Source organism: Parasteatoda tepidariorum, chromosome 4, assembly GCF_043381705.1.
Source record: "Parasteatoda tepidariorum isolate YZ-2023 chromosome 4, CAS_Ptep_4.0, whole genome shotgun sequence".
Classification (NCBI taxonomy): domain Eukaryota; kingdom Metazoa; phylum Arthropoda; class Arachnida; order Araneae; family Theridiidae; genus Parasteatoda; species Parasteatoda tepidariorum.
The window spans coordinates 37,589,040-37,605,079 of NC_092207.1; the positions used below are offsets into that span (position 1 = coordinate 37,589,040).

Here is a 16,040-nt window from a genome sequence, read left to right on the forward strand (position 1 = left end):
ACTTTTATTATTTTTATGCTAGTGAGAACCAAAACAATATGGAAATGAATGAGGGAAAACTGGATCCTACCACGTGATTTCCCGGGCAATAAAAATTTAGCGTTAAACGTTTAACGCAACCTTGTTGGAAGTCGCATAAGAAGTATAACTTCAAAAAAAGTGTTACTAATTATTATAGAAGAGGAAAGCTCAAATTTGGCATACATACTTCGTTTAAAGATAATTATATATCAGTGTAACTATTACCACTAAGTTTACTAATTTGCAAAGATTTAGATATTCTTACTCTTATTTTCAATTTAAAGTACTCATTGAAAAATTAACTAACTACATTTCTATTTACATATTTATTAGATTCAAAAATAAAGTTTTTCTTAAATAATAATATTTTATATTTTATCATTTTTCGCAGAAAAAGAATTAGTACAATATAATACCATAAATATTTATAACACAAATAATTGGACATGACTTTCTCTTTAAAATTGAAGTGCCAACAAGACCGAAAAACCATTGTAGATACCGAAACATAAACTTAGAAACTAAGCTAATGTCTCTTAAGGCCTGGTTTCTTAGGACAGGACGCCGTCAGCTGGAAATCAGCGCTAACCTCTGATTTGTCCATTTGTGAGTTTGATAGTATACGTCATCGAACGCATACTATCAAACTCACAAATGGTCAAATCAGAGGTTAGAGCTGATTTCCAGCTGACGGCGTCCTGTCCTAAGAAACCAGGGCTTTAATTGTATCTTAAATCGTCTTTACATCGTGCATCAATTGGATGTCAATTGCAACAAAAGTGAAGGAGTGTAAATAATGCACTGCTGATGTTAGCAACCAGTTAATGCAATATCAAATTCAGTCTCACAGCTTGTACCCTTCACTGCAAGTTACTTTACCTAGCCCATACGATTAATACTTTTAGCAACAAATTCGTCATTAGCTCTTTTATTAATCAAAATTGTTACAAGTAGATTCCTTTTATTTTTTATTTAATTGTATGTGAGTTATGAGCTAGAATTTGTCTCGCTGTATTTTAAAAAGAAAACGATGTGGGTTTCAGGTTGTCTTGACGATATGACGAAATAAATTGTGTAAATAAACACAACACTTTAATTTACACAAGTTGATCTATCATATCGTGGCAGCAACCTGAAATCCACATCGTTTTCTTTTAAAAATAAAACGAGACAAGTTCTAGCTTATAGCTCATTCATAATTAAATAATAAATAAAATGATTCTATTTTGATCAAAAATTTTCTTTTGTGGAAATAATAAGGTATTAATTTGCAGTGATCATGTTTTTATCTTCTTCGCATAATCTTAATGTTTTTTTTTAATTTTCTGTGTAGAATTTGTTCCATTTGAGGCTGAAAAAGACGAAATAATTTTGACATTCACATCTTCGGACAGCAGCCGTTCGAACAACTTCGATATTCAAGTAACGCAAATGCCTGGTCCATGCGACGGTTCCCCGTCTCCCAACATAACAGGTACAACCTTGGAAGGGGGACTGAGCACTCTTGCACAAAATTCACAGGTGGAGACAAGCACTCTTGCACAAACTGTATCGGTGGAGACAAGCACTCTTGCACAAACTTCAGAGAATTAGTGCACTTGCATTACTTACTAACAATAAATTTCTTAGTAACTGCAATGTGATTTTACGATTGCAATTTCTCTAGCGCTGTGATTTCTATTTGTTTGTGATGGTTTATAATGGTGACTTGTGATTTTAAACTACATCGTCATGCATGCATATTAAATAACATTTCTTCATTTCATATCATTAGTGTAGACGTATATCATCGGAATTCTTACAGAAATCCATATTGCTTTATAACAGTAGTAAGTATGTTACCCCAGCAATCTGCCAAGAGGTATAAAAACAGTTCAAATGAGTAAAACAGATTTTAAAGTCTTCAGACTTTTTCTACCACTGGTATTTTGCCAAAGCATAAAATTTATAACATTTACTCAATCAATCGGAGTGAAGAAACGCACGCCAAAATAGTAAAAAAATATGTATTAGACAATTTTTTTAAAATTAAAATCTAATTTAACAATCTGTTCATACTTAACACCACAGGCTACCACTATCAAGGACAGATATTAAGATTAAAAATTTGGGCTTTTAATACTTGAAACAAACTGAAATAAATTATTAGGTCTACCAGGAAATTCTGTCCACGAAAGAACACGCCTCATTATACGAAGATGCAAAAGGCGTCTTTATCTTATATAAAAAAAATGTGTTAGAGCATTTACTCTTAATTGTATACATCAGATGCTACTGCTTTGTTCTACCGGTTACTTTCGTTACTAGTTTGAACATGCATGCACATGATCTTTTGAGCCATATATGCTATGTCTCTTTAAGCTAGAACATTACCATTGAGTTAAAAGTTAAATACCTTACCACTTTCTTTTAAAGAACTTTTTGCATTGCTGTGAAAGGAGGCGTATACTTTCGTGGACATTAGATGATCCTCTACCGGGAAGTAGTTCACCCCAATTAATAAACATACCCTAATTTATTTATTATTCTATTTTGCTCATAATCAGATCACCCTCTAATACTCACTAAGCTATGGATACTCCTGAGGAAATGGAAATGACTACTAAGATGATCCTCGACTCGGGAGTATAGCACCCCAACAGTTAAATTACTATATATTCCTTTAAGTACACAACAGCCCTGGATAGAGCACCATCATCTACCTTAAATATACTACCTTCATAACTTATGGATACTTCTGAGGAGAGGAAATGACTATTAAGATGATCCTCGACTAGGGAGTATTCTATTCTCCAGATTACACTAGTTCTCTAGTCGTTCCATAAGCCGCCAATTACCCAATCACCTCCTATGCCTAACGCCAAAAGTCACAGTCGCCCAAGTGCCAAATAGAGAGATAACGAAGTCAGATACCCGCTGCGCGGTCAGGTACTTCGCAAAACCACATATCAAGTCAAATCATACTTTCGTGGACAGAACTTTCCGGTAGACCTAATAATCACTAAGAAATCATGTTACTTTGAACTTTCTTCCAATAAAAGGAAATTTTATTAATCACCACTTTTTTTATATATTGTTTTTCGCTAATTCCATATTTGATATTAGTATCACGTAAAACCACTTATTGTATACTGTTCAAACATCTAACAAATGAATGTACATTCCAAAAAATGGCTTTTATGAACAAATAAAAAGAATACATTAAAAATATTTAATAAACTTCCCCAAACGTGTAGTAAATTTTATTTAAAGTTGAACAAAACTTATTTCTTTCTTTAAAGTATTTTTTCGAGTTCCTGTATTCTTCTACTAACAACACAAAATATAAAACCTTATAAAAACACACAAATTTACAACTTTGAAGACAGAAAGAATAAGACTTACTATTTTTCCAAACATGTAAACAATAGACATTCTGCGTTAAACCAGCGTGAAACAAGATTTAACGTAGATACTTCATTTTGACACTTTTTATTAAAAATGCTTGTAAAAAAATTAATAAAATAAAGCAAATATTTGGATACCTACAAGTGACGTCATCGTAGGAAAATCATGGCAATTTTCGATTCAGAAGCCAATCAGGTTCGACACACCCCTGTGGCATCGCTTATAGACATCGAATTAAATCTTATTTAAACCACATGGTTAGGCATAATCCGTCCACTTCTTCTCAAATTGCAAGTATCCAATTGCAAAATTTTTTTTATGAGAAATTTGTTCTCAGATGGTCAGCTGCTTTGCAACCATAGGAAAAACTACCATAGCAAAAATCTATTATCGACGAGAAAAATCTAAAGTGTTTATGAAATTCTTTTAGTTGCATAGCAATGGAGAGGATATTGATAAAATTTTCCCATAGGTCTTGAATTATGATGAAAAAAATCCCTTAACGCAGTGTGTTGCAAGTGACAAGTCTAATACGATTGACTCACTGACCTGAATTATTATTTCTTGAAAATGCTTTCTAATAATTCAATGAAATTTTTACAATTAATAAAATAACTGAAAACGATAAAACTGCAGTTCCGAAAATGAGTTCATATTTAATCGTTAAGCGTAACTTATTTCTTATTTGCTAAAAGTTGAAAATTAAAATAATCGAAAATCTATCTTTTTGAACTATTCTTGTTCCTCTTGTCAGATTGCCAGCTACATGACTAAAAAATCTGGTCCAACAGTATTGGCGTTTACTATTAAATCATTATGTCTGCATGTTCATTTGTAAGAAAAAAATTTAATTATAAGAATATTTCTTTACATAAGTTACTGACAGAAGGGGAAATTTGGCATTGTAGACGACAATGCCGAAAATCGGCTGGCGATGTATGAAATGATGAAGCATTTCAGAAATTGCTTATTCATTACATACGATGCCCCATAACAAACAGGCAAAGTAAGAAATATGAATATTTAGTACTTTTAATTGATATGATTATACTTGAAAGAAATTTATTAGAGCATCAAATAAGTTCCTATTTTATTTTTATTTTTGTAGTGAAAAAATCAGAAATTTTTTGCAATCTTCATGAATTACCGGGATCATTAACATAGTTGAAATGTGTGTGGCGTTGCTTAGTATACGCTTAACCAGTATTTCTTACACTGAGGTTAAGTTTAAGGGCAATAGCTCGGTATTCTCTACGTTTTTGTTTTTCTAACTGAATATTAATGATAACCAAGTAAGCCTGTTTTTGCCTAAAAACACCAGGATCGCATTTCCCATTTTGCCAGTAACTTATATGTGAAGAGTAATAATAATTTAAATACATATCTATAAATTATTTAAGTTTATTTATATGCATAAATGAAATAATTCCTATTTCTGTAGAAAAATTTCATGTTGCAAATTTATTTGTTGCATTTGTATCAAATTCACTTGTAAAAAGATCTGTTTGCATACTTTATTTTTTATCATCGCAAAATTAATAAATTAAAAAAATAAAATATCACAATAATGAATTGTTTTTCTAAATTTATATCTATAAAATTCATTTTCTCAAAATGATCTTCCCAAAACCCAAGCTATAGGTAATCCATGAAATATTTTCTGATATCTATAAGTTATTTCCAGAAAAAGAAAGAGATTTTTCCTATCAAAATGATTAATTTCGCTAACTGATCTTACAACAATAGCTTACCTAAAGTCAAAGTATTCCACAATAATTATTTCCTGTTGTTAATGCATTATATTTACAGAAAAAAAGTTTGCACAAAAGTAATAATTATCTAATTTGCCATTTTAATACATTTATCATTCAGTTGGCAATCAATTTTACAAGAACCTAAGGAGGAAGCTAGGGGCTAGTGACCTAAGCTATGGAACTTGAAGCATGATTGTCGGGCCTTTTTGCCACCCTGAATATATTATCAATGTACCACTATATATTATATTACCTAAATATATTACCACTATATATTATTACCCGATTCTAATTGATATACGCCTATTTGAAGCAACAAAATTAATTAAACAGATTAATTAAATATTGCCCTTACTTTCGCTTGATTTATACTATCGTATTTTTGTTACCGTTATCAGTGTTATTTACCCTCAAATAAAAATAGCAAAAAAATTACCTTATCTATTAAAAAAGTACAGCCCTTGTCAAAAATTTCAGCATGTTTTTTTTTCTTTTTTTTTTTAAATAATTCAAAACAGTAGACACGGTATTGGTCCAAAACCTTGTTTGTAGGATTTGTTTTCAAAATAGGAAACGAAAATACGTTGTTACTCTATATTTACGCAGAACGTTTGGGAAAGTTTGCGTTCATCAAAGTACCTACCTTTGGCCTGTATAACAGCTTTTCATACGCAAGGCATTCGTTTGAAAAATGTATCGAAAGTTTGTCAAAGTACATGACTCTAGAAGCTTTGAAAAGCCCTCTATAGGTCTGTATTTGTTATCATCTACTTAAAGATATTCCTCACCTGTTCATCTTACAGAAGATCGATTGGTGACAGATCTAGAGACTGTGATAGCTACTCCATTTTTTGATGGTTAGAGCACCTTTTTTGTTTCTTAGATAATTACTACAAAACTTGGAATTATGCTTTGGATCATAATTTCATTTGAAAACTAGACCACACTCCAAAATTCACGTTCATGTCGCATTAATATGTTGCTATACACATTTTGCTTCAGTATTCAGTTGCTTCTAACTAAATAACTAACTTGCTTGCCTGCAATACATCTTGCCACGGTGACATTGTCTCCTCCATATGCTTCACTGCAAGCACCACTCAATCGGGATGGATGCGCTCATTCAGGTAAACGACTCCCAAAAGTTTGGTGATGAAACCGAATAATTAGAATTCAGATTATTCGATCCAGAGAACCTTTTTTCTTTGTACCTCGGTTCAGTTTTTAGTTTTTGCCCAGAAGTACCTTTTTTTTTAATGTTTGCTTTTTTTCGGATGTGTTGTTTCTTTACCGACGTCCTACCCCAAAGACCACAGGTTTCCGATCACGAGGAACTAATACCAGGAACCATAGGTTTCAAGTACCAGGAACTATAACTAGGAATCATAGGCTTCCAAGCACCAGGAACCATAGGTTTCCAAGCACCACCGTTCTGTCTGATATCGACTGAGAGTGACTCTTTCGTATTCCTCTTGCTACTTCTGCTGAAGAGGATAAAAATTGATTACTTGTGTGCTTATTGTCACTATAAAGGTTCAATAGAAGTGATTATTTTTGAGTGATCAGTTCATTTTCTTGTAATATTTTTACCAGTTTTTGACCTTCTTTCTATAGTTCGACGCACTACACCGATTATTTCTTCAGCCCCTGGGCAATTTCCCGCTGAAGAAAGCCCTATTTTTTCAAAATTATTACAGTTCTTCTCTTGTTTCAATTATTAATGAGAACTAAAAGTGTATGTGTAGAACTTAAGTGTCCAACACGTATATCGACACTTAATTCACATTTCTTAATATATATATATATATATATATATTAATGGATTAACATAAATAATTTTTGATCTAATGATTGGATCTTCACGNGCATTTGAAGGTTCTTCACGCAATACAATCGGTAAAAATGAATGAATATATATAAGAGGGGTGTTTAGTTTGAAAGCAAGTTCAATTAACAAAGTTTTGGATCGATGCGGTGTATTCTGTTTGGAAGTTCCTGTAAAAACAGGAATATGCTTAGACTTTTGATAAGGACTGTATATCTAATAAAAAATGTAAACTCGTTATGAAATAGAAACTTAAAAAGAATACTCTTAAAAAAATTATCATATATTGTTCTGAATACCAGCATAATTTCATAAGTACCAGTCAGTATTTCATGCTCAATATTTTTTAACTTTTCGATGACAGGAAGTAGTACTGTACAAAACAAAGCAAAGCAAAGGGGTTAAAGCAAAAATAAAGATACAGAAATTGGCATGCTTTAGTTTCTGTTCCATAAACAATAGCGCAAAATTTTGCGTCCAGGCACACAGGAAGATTCTTGTTTAAGAGAACTGAAACTATAATATGTCCATTTCCGTACCTTTATTTGTGCTTTATTAGCGTTGTTTTGCTTTATTTATGCAAAGTACAAAGTATACCCAATCCTCATTTAGATAATACTAAACTGTTAGCAAGCACCGATTCTTCAGCTAAAGACGATGATCAAAAATATGGGAGAACTTCTTGAAAATATAAAAGGAAATACACGCCTTTTTCACTTCTTTTCTCAGAGCAGTGAAACTGCCACTTATTAGTAGTTATTATATGTATATATATATTTGCTGGTGAAATATTCAAAGAAGATTCAAACACTACACCCCTAGCTCATTTTTTTCACGACCGATGCAATTCTCTCAAATGAATTTTACTCTAATTAATAGATCTAACAAAAAGAAAAAAAAGGCCTGTCTTAGAGCCAGATAACTTCAGTATTTTATGACTACATGCGATTGGCACTCTCTATTTTAATTGATAATTTTATAGGCACTGCAATCACGTTCAGTGGCGCTGCAACCGCAACTCTTTAGCTCGGCAATCGCATCACAATAGTCAATTGCATCTTTATTACGATTTTGCAAGTCAATCTTTTCTCTTAATTTCTTCTTTTAATTTATGATTAAAGCTAATGCAAGACTTAATATCCCATTATGAAGAGTTAAAATGCCCCTACGAGGCCTAAAGGCCTAGAACAACCAAATGACTATGATTTTCGCTAAAGTGAAGCAAGTGTGTATGTTTTAACAGTTAATAATTGGTGAGAGTGCTTAATAGTTTACTTATTTTGAAATAAAGATTGAAGTAAGCTCCCTTTACCACTAGTGCTTTACATTTTCTGAAAATTGACAAACCTGATTAGAAGTTAGCATTTTTACATCATACGCATAATTACAGCATGCGCATCATTACAACATGCGAATTATGACATCATACTCTTGCATTACTATGCATTCTTACATCAATTAGTGCATGATCCATGCAACTGAGCATGGAGGCCCCTTTGAGTATCAGGACTCCTCTCCCCGTAAGTCTAAGTAATTTTATTGAAAAAAAATGACCAAAAAAATATCTTGGAATTTGACTGATCATATAGGCTATTTACAGAAGAATATTTTGTCAGCATTCTAATTGTAACAAGATGAGCGATGAATTAAATTTGAAAAATAATCAATTGGACATAAAAATTAACATAGGGATATAGAATGTGTGACTTTATAAAAGTAATTTTACTTTTTAACAACATATAAATATTGAGATTTATATCTAGCAACATCTAATCTTTTTCTATTAACTTTTTTTTATTTATTAAATTTTTGTTACTTTTGACGTTAAGTCAAGCTACGGATTATAAAATGAAGAACTTGAGAGAGATAAATATATTTTTATACAAATCATTATTAAATTTCATTATCATTATTATCATTATGGATATATAATCATTATTAAAAGCAAAAAAAAAAGTTAAAAATATTCGCGGAAAAAACACTTAAAACTAGCAATTATTCTCAAGCAAATTAAAATTTCTCTCAATTATCAATTTTTAAATCTGGATTAGCTCCTAAAGGTTACCTGTTCCTGTCCCCTCCTATGACCTATCCCGTTTTACCCTGTGAGCAAGAGTTATTGAGACGAAACAGAATCATACCACTACTAGGTAAATCGTTATTGCTAGTTAGAGTGTTAATCTTCAGTAAACGTATAATAAGCTGGACTAAAAAAAGCTTGTATAACTTTAATCTATATAAATAAAGCAGAATGTTTCTATGTATGTGGGTGGGTGTATATACACCTCACACAAATCCGCAATTCAGAACTGATCAGCACAAAATTTGGCGTATATGTTACCGTTAACACGTTGAATTACATGGGGATCACCGGAGACCGTGTTTGTTCGTAGCTCCACGGGTGTCACCGGTGACCGGCGAAGCCATGATTAGTAGAAACACATAACTCGAGTAAATTTAAAAAATTTTTTATATCATTATCGTCACTAAAATGGTTTGAAGAAATTAATGCAATATAGAACACGTAAAAATAGTTTTATTTATATACACAGAGATGCCAACTTGCTCCGGACAGCGAATAAATATTTTCAAGTGGTAGTTTATTAATTGTGATTCTTGGTTTAATAAATTCAATTTAGTAGATTTTTATCCACCATTATTTCTAAACAATTCGTAGGCTTATATAATTCACAACTTTTTTCAGATATGTCGTGCTAAACCTTTTTAAAAACTAGCTAAATCTGTCTAACATTTGCAAATTCAGTTTGTAGTTATTTACCGTTTTGGCCAGACGGGCAAGCTATGTAAAATTAGCATGGCATTCAACGTGTTAAAGTGTATAATTCAGTTATTTCATAGAATAACTAGGTATTTCATAATATAACTATAGACAAATCAGTTAAAGTACGTAATAGATAAAAAAAATTCCATACTTTACCTAGTTGTTCTACGAAATAACAAATAATAGACCGTTTTTGTGAAAAATAAACAATTTAAGAGTTATTTTATAAATTAATTGATCATAAATAGCTAACATCTCTCTAGAAATACATTTTATTCCTATTTATGGATGATTATTTGATAAGTAATAAGGAAAAGCAAATGATATAATTTATGATTGCTAACATTAGTTAAACAGACAAGGGAAAAAAATAATATGTTGCACATATAGTTATATTTAAATATTATTAAAAAAAATACTTGTAGAAAAACTGCTGCCTCATAAAAATATTGTGTAAACTTTTTCAAACAAAACTGTAAAAATATATTAGGTAAAAATTTCTGAAGTACCTTCATTTTTCTTTTCATTATTTAAAAAAAAAAAGCTACGGAATAAAGCGTACACACACGTCATTGCAAAGCAGTTATAAGCTGTTCAAAACTGACTAAAAGCAGTTAGAACCGGTTCAAATAAATTTCGAGTGCCGTATTTCATACTTTAACGATCAGGTAATCGTTATTCTAAAGAATACCTAATTAAATCGTAGAATTCAATAATTTTATATATTTTAACCGACTTGTCTAGTTATTTCATGAAATACCTAGTTATTCTGTTAAATAACGGCTTTCACACTTTGACCGTAGCGGGAACGGATTTCACACTTTAAGAGGGTGGACCTTATTGTGAACTTAAAAACTCCCTCCGATCACCCGGTCGAGCGCAACATCCGAAGGTAAGAATTTTCCTTAGGAAATAGAGCGCTTGCCTCCCAATGAGAAAACCCAGGTTCGAAACGCAGCGATGGCTGGTTGATACGAATCTACAACTGGCTTGCACCAATCACAGTGCTGATGTAAAGTATTCTCAGTGGTAGAGGGATCATGGGTTAGAGTCCCCTTGTAGTCAGGCTAACCAAGGGAGGTTTTCGTGGTTTTCCTTTTCATGTAACGCAAATGCCGGATAGTTCCATTAAAAACAAAAACACGAAAGCAAATTTCTCACAATACTTGATCCCTGTCTTCTGGATTGGGTTCAAAGCTATAAGACAAAGGAGTTGAGCATTGGTAGTCGTAAACTCAAAATTTGGGACAGTTGTTCAACGACGGTTATAAAATAAAATGAAATGAAATATTTTTTAGTACTAGTGATTTGCTGGCTTGTAGCTCTGATCTATCAAAAAGTAGTTTTATGAATTGTTTATCTTCGGTTTCCGATGTTAGGTTATAGGAAGTAAAATCAATGATATTAACTACACAACGTATAGGAATGACATCAACAAATTCGTATTTTAAAGAGTATATGAAACCACGTGATTCTTTTATTGATACTTACGCTTTTAAAGAATGTTTCTGAGTGAATTAGTGAAAATTCAACAAGAATTAATCAAATTCAATTGAAGTTATCTATTAAGCCATAAAAAATTACTTTTAATTCTGAATATCACATTTTAAGTGATGATAGTGTATAGTTAATCTTTCTTTCAGTGAGTTGAGCTTCTAACTCAAATTATGGTAAAACTAATAATATGAAGTTGCATCATATACATATATACATGCATATGAATGTACATCACATAATAACAATGAAAAATAAATAAAGATTTTGTTAAAGGTGCCATGAATGTGTAGGATGGTGATATTAGGGAAACTTAATTTTTAATTCCTTAATTTACCATGGAAAAAAAATTTGTTCCAATTGTGTGTTGAAAATACAATTGTTTGTTACAGACTATGAAATTCATGAAAAAAAGTTTGTAAGATATATAAGTACTATAATATCCCTCCTTCGATTTTTCCCTCAGACAACTGTTCCTTCAAACCAATATTGCGAAAACGGAACATCCGACCACTGTTACGTTTTCCCAACAAGTAGTCTGATATGGATTAAAGTATTGTGCTTAAATTTTTAGTTGATTTAAATTTTTAATTCCTGTTTTCCCCACGAAAAAAATATTGTTTCACTGTGCGTCTGAAACATACAACGCACCATGAAATTTATATAAAAAAAATTCTCACAAATTGTATACGAATGATAATGTATCTCCGTCGATTTTCTACTCAGACCACTATTAAATTGTCATATTTTCCTTCAGATAATTGTTATGTTTTCGTAACAGGAGTTTGAAATGGGTCAAAGTATTGAGTTTGAAAGCTTTAGTTGATTTTAATTTTTATTTCCTGTTTTCCCCACGAAAAAAATATTGTTTCACTGTGCGTCTGAAGCATACATTAAATTTATATAAAAAAAATTCTTACAAATTGTATACGAATGATAATGTATCTCCGTCGATTTTCTACTCAGACCACTATTAAATTGTCATATTTTCCTTCAGATAATTGTTACGTTTTCGTAACAGGAGTTTGAAATGGGTTAAAGTATTGTGTTTAAAAGTTTTAGTTGATTTTAATTTTTAATTCCTGTTTTCCCCACGAAACAAATATTGCTTCACTGTGCGTCTGAAACATACATGAAATTTATATAAAAAAATTCTTACAAATTGCATACGAATGATAATGTATCTCCGTCGATTTTCTACTCAGACCACTATTAAATTGTCATATTTTCCTTCAGATAATTGTTACGTTTTCGTAACAGGAGTTTGAAATGGGTTAAGGTATTGTGTTTAAAAGTTTTAGTTGATTTTAATTTTTAATTCCTGTTATCCCCACGAAACAAATATTGTTTCACTGTGCGTCTGAAACATACATGAAATTTATATAAAAAAAATTCTTACAAATTGTATACGAATGATAATGTATCTCCGTCGATTTTCTACTCAGACCACTATTAAATTGTCATATTTTCCTTCAGATAATTGTTACGTTTTCGTAACAGGAGTTTGAAATGGGTTAAATTATTGTGTTTAAATGTTTTAGTTGATTTTAATTTTTAATTCCTGTTTTCCCCACGAAAAAAATATTGTTTCACTGTGTATCTGAAACATATAACATACCATGAAATTTATATAAAAAATGTTTACAAATTGTACTGGAATGATAATGTGCCTCAATCAATTTTCCACTCAAACCACTGTTCCTTCAGACCAGTGTTATGTTTTCGAAACAGTAATCTAAAACAGATTAAAATATTGTGTTTAAAATTTTCAGTTGATTTTAAGTTTTTATTCATGTTTTCCCCACGAAAAAAAATTGTTCCACTGTGCATCTGAAACATATAACATACAATGAAATTTTTATTAATTTTTTTTTACAAATTGTATAAGTACGATTATGTGCCTCAATTGAAAAGTTAGGGATTTGCACCACGCCTACAAAATCATTAAAAAGACTTAAAACTCGGTTTGCAAGGATTTGGGAATATTTTTCGAAGTATACAAACCAAAAAATAGTAAGAAAAAGAAAGCAGGAAATGATGAGATAATTCAATGTTTTTCAGGCAGAGACATCGTGTGCAAGTACTAAAACATTAAAGTGTCTATATTAATTGTCTAACATCGCGTGCTTAAAGATCGCAGTAAAAAGCGGGGAATTGGGAAACATTTCTCTTTTCTAATACTGAATTGGCAACATTCCAAAGCAAAAATAATTATAGTAAAATATTTTAAACATTGAAAAAATAAGTAGGAAAACATGCCTAATATCGAAGCTTTATCTAAACAAAGTTTACTTCGAAATTATCCTCAAAGTGAGAAAAATATTGCCATTGCAAGGACTTGGTCTTTATCACACAAACAATTGATTAAATTTGGTAAAAGCCATTTTACTCTGAAAAATTCAGAAACATTCCTTGATGAAATCCCGCGATCCCACCATTATGCATTTTCTTTTTCAAAAAGATGAAAATTCAAAACAAGATTTGACATACGAATGCATTCAAAGCAACGAAAGTCCTTGAAGACTTCATAACCATTGTTGGAACCATTTAATAAAAAATTACATTGTGTTAACAACGCGTCTTTCCATAGTTTTGCTCAAAATTATGATTATGTTTATCTTTGTGTGAGGTAAAACATTGCGCATAGTAATTTAGTCGTTCAATTTACTTCTGAATTATGCCGTGTGATGTTTTACAACAATGCTCTTAGATAACTTATTTCGAAGATAGTATCCTGGTATCCAAAACTGTTAGACTTTTCAGAAATAAACACATTTAATTCGTGAGTTTTTATTTATATAATTATGTATTATTTGAGTTATTAATTTAGTTATTTATTTACTGTTTTAAATACTTTGCAATAAAAAACAAAATACCCTTGTAAAAAATGGTTTTATATTCAAGGTTCAAAAAAATTTTTTTTTTGTTTACCACTTTGATTAAGTAAATAACCTGTCACTTATGCGAATGATGTCACCGAATTTATATTTTAAATTAGAGCCCCTGAATTAGACAGGCCGACTTATCATTTATTGTTGGAGCAAAGAGCTAACATAAGGACAGAGAATAAATATTTTCAAGTGGTAGTTTATTAATTGTAATTCTTGGTTTAATAAGTTCGATTTAGTAGATTTTAATCTGCCACTATTACTAAACAATGCGTAGGCTTATATAATACACCACTTTATAGTATTGATTGAGCTGATACAATTCTGAACAACTCCAAAATCAAACAAACAAAGTTTAGAGCAAGCTGCTCAATTTATTTTTGATTCCTTTTTAGTTATTCAAGCAAAGAGCTTGAAACATTCATAAAAGCAACTCCATTGCCTGCTCACATCATTGCTCAACCAAAACTGTTATAAAATTCCAGATGAATGGGATAGGGGCCGCTTCGCGGCCCAGGTGCCCAATAAAATCAAAACACTAAGACTAGTATTGATTGCATGCTTAACATTTCTAAAAGCAAGCAAATATTGTCAACTATTTGCAAAATTTACTTTGTAATTATTTACCGTTTTTTAAGTTATTTTGGCGTGCCTGCAGCAGTTGGCATTTCTGTAATAACATAACGAATACAAAAATAACGTTAACTTGCGAACTTGTTTGCTCCAATATTGCTTGATAGGTCAGCTCTGATAGTATAGGAGCCTTATTTTAAATGGTTTATGAAGCGACGTGTTTCTTATATTAATGCTCTTTTATAGTGTGTTTCTATAAACTTAATTAGTGGAAACTCAACAAGAATTAATAACATTACGTCATAGAAAAATTATGGTAAACTCTATATATCACGTTTTAAGTGACACTATATGTATAATGAATCTTTTAGTGAGTTGAACTCAGATTATGGTAAATCTAATGGTATGAAGCTACAACTGAAACGTACAACAAATGGTAAAAAATAAAGGTTGTATATTAGGTGTCATGAATGTTCATTATGGTGATATTAAGATACTTATTTTTCTGAGAAAGCGATAAAGAATCTATTACTACAATACCTTTATTATGTACCTTTTATACCTTTATTATACCGTTATTGTATTATATACCTTTAGTGTAATAAATTGTCACTACTGCAGATCTTATAACGGTAATACCGGAAATATTTAATACCGCATTAAATTAAGCTTTACTGGCGAGAATAATAGTTATGCGTTTTATTACGATCTTCGAAATAAGTACCGATATTAGTTCGTTCACCAAAAGAGATTATAAAAATATTTGCGTCATTACTAATTATTTTTTAAAATTACAATTAACTAATTTTAATAATAAGTGCATACTAGAATGAAATTTTTTTTTAATTAAAATGCTAAATTTAAGGATTCTTCTTATTCGTGTATATAAATTGTGAGAGACTTCCATATTGGCTTTAATGATGCTTAACTAATTTTGATCATTGATGCAAATTAAAATGAAAAAATAAGTTTTGATTCTAAAAAGCCAAATTAATGGAAAAACTTCTTTATCTAAAAAGACCATTAAAAACAGCCTTATTATTATTAAGGCCAATGATGATCAGTTAATTTTAGTAATGAGTAATACTGCTATTATGTTAATTGCAGTTTTTTAATAATTACTAAATATACTAAGATTAGTACCTCTTTATACTTCTAAGAATATAGGTTTTTTACGGCTCACTGAAAGGAAAATCTACAGGAAACAATTCTTGATTATGATAATTTTTGACTATCGTGGGGGTTGACCTCGAGCAATAGCATTTTTCCAAATGATACTGAATATAATTCTCCTTATTTTGAAGGAATGAACTTTT

At 30.9% G+C, this 16,040-nt stretch overlaps 1 protein-coding gene across 1 annotated transcript in view; it reads left to right on the plus strand.

Moving 5' to 3' along the window:
• LOC107444493 (cubilin) overlaps nucleotides 1-16,040 on the plus strand; it is an 80,906-nt gene that overhangs the window by 48,681 nt on the left and 16,185 nt on the right. The window contains exon 6 of the mRNA XM_043056066.2: nucleotides 1,355-1,495. Coding sequence (XP_042912000.2) covers nucleotides 1,355-1,495 — 141 coding nt within the window. The remainder of the gene's footprint in view (nucleotides 1-1,354; nucleotides 1,496-16,040) is intronic.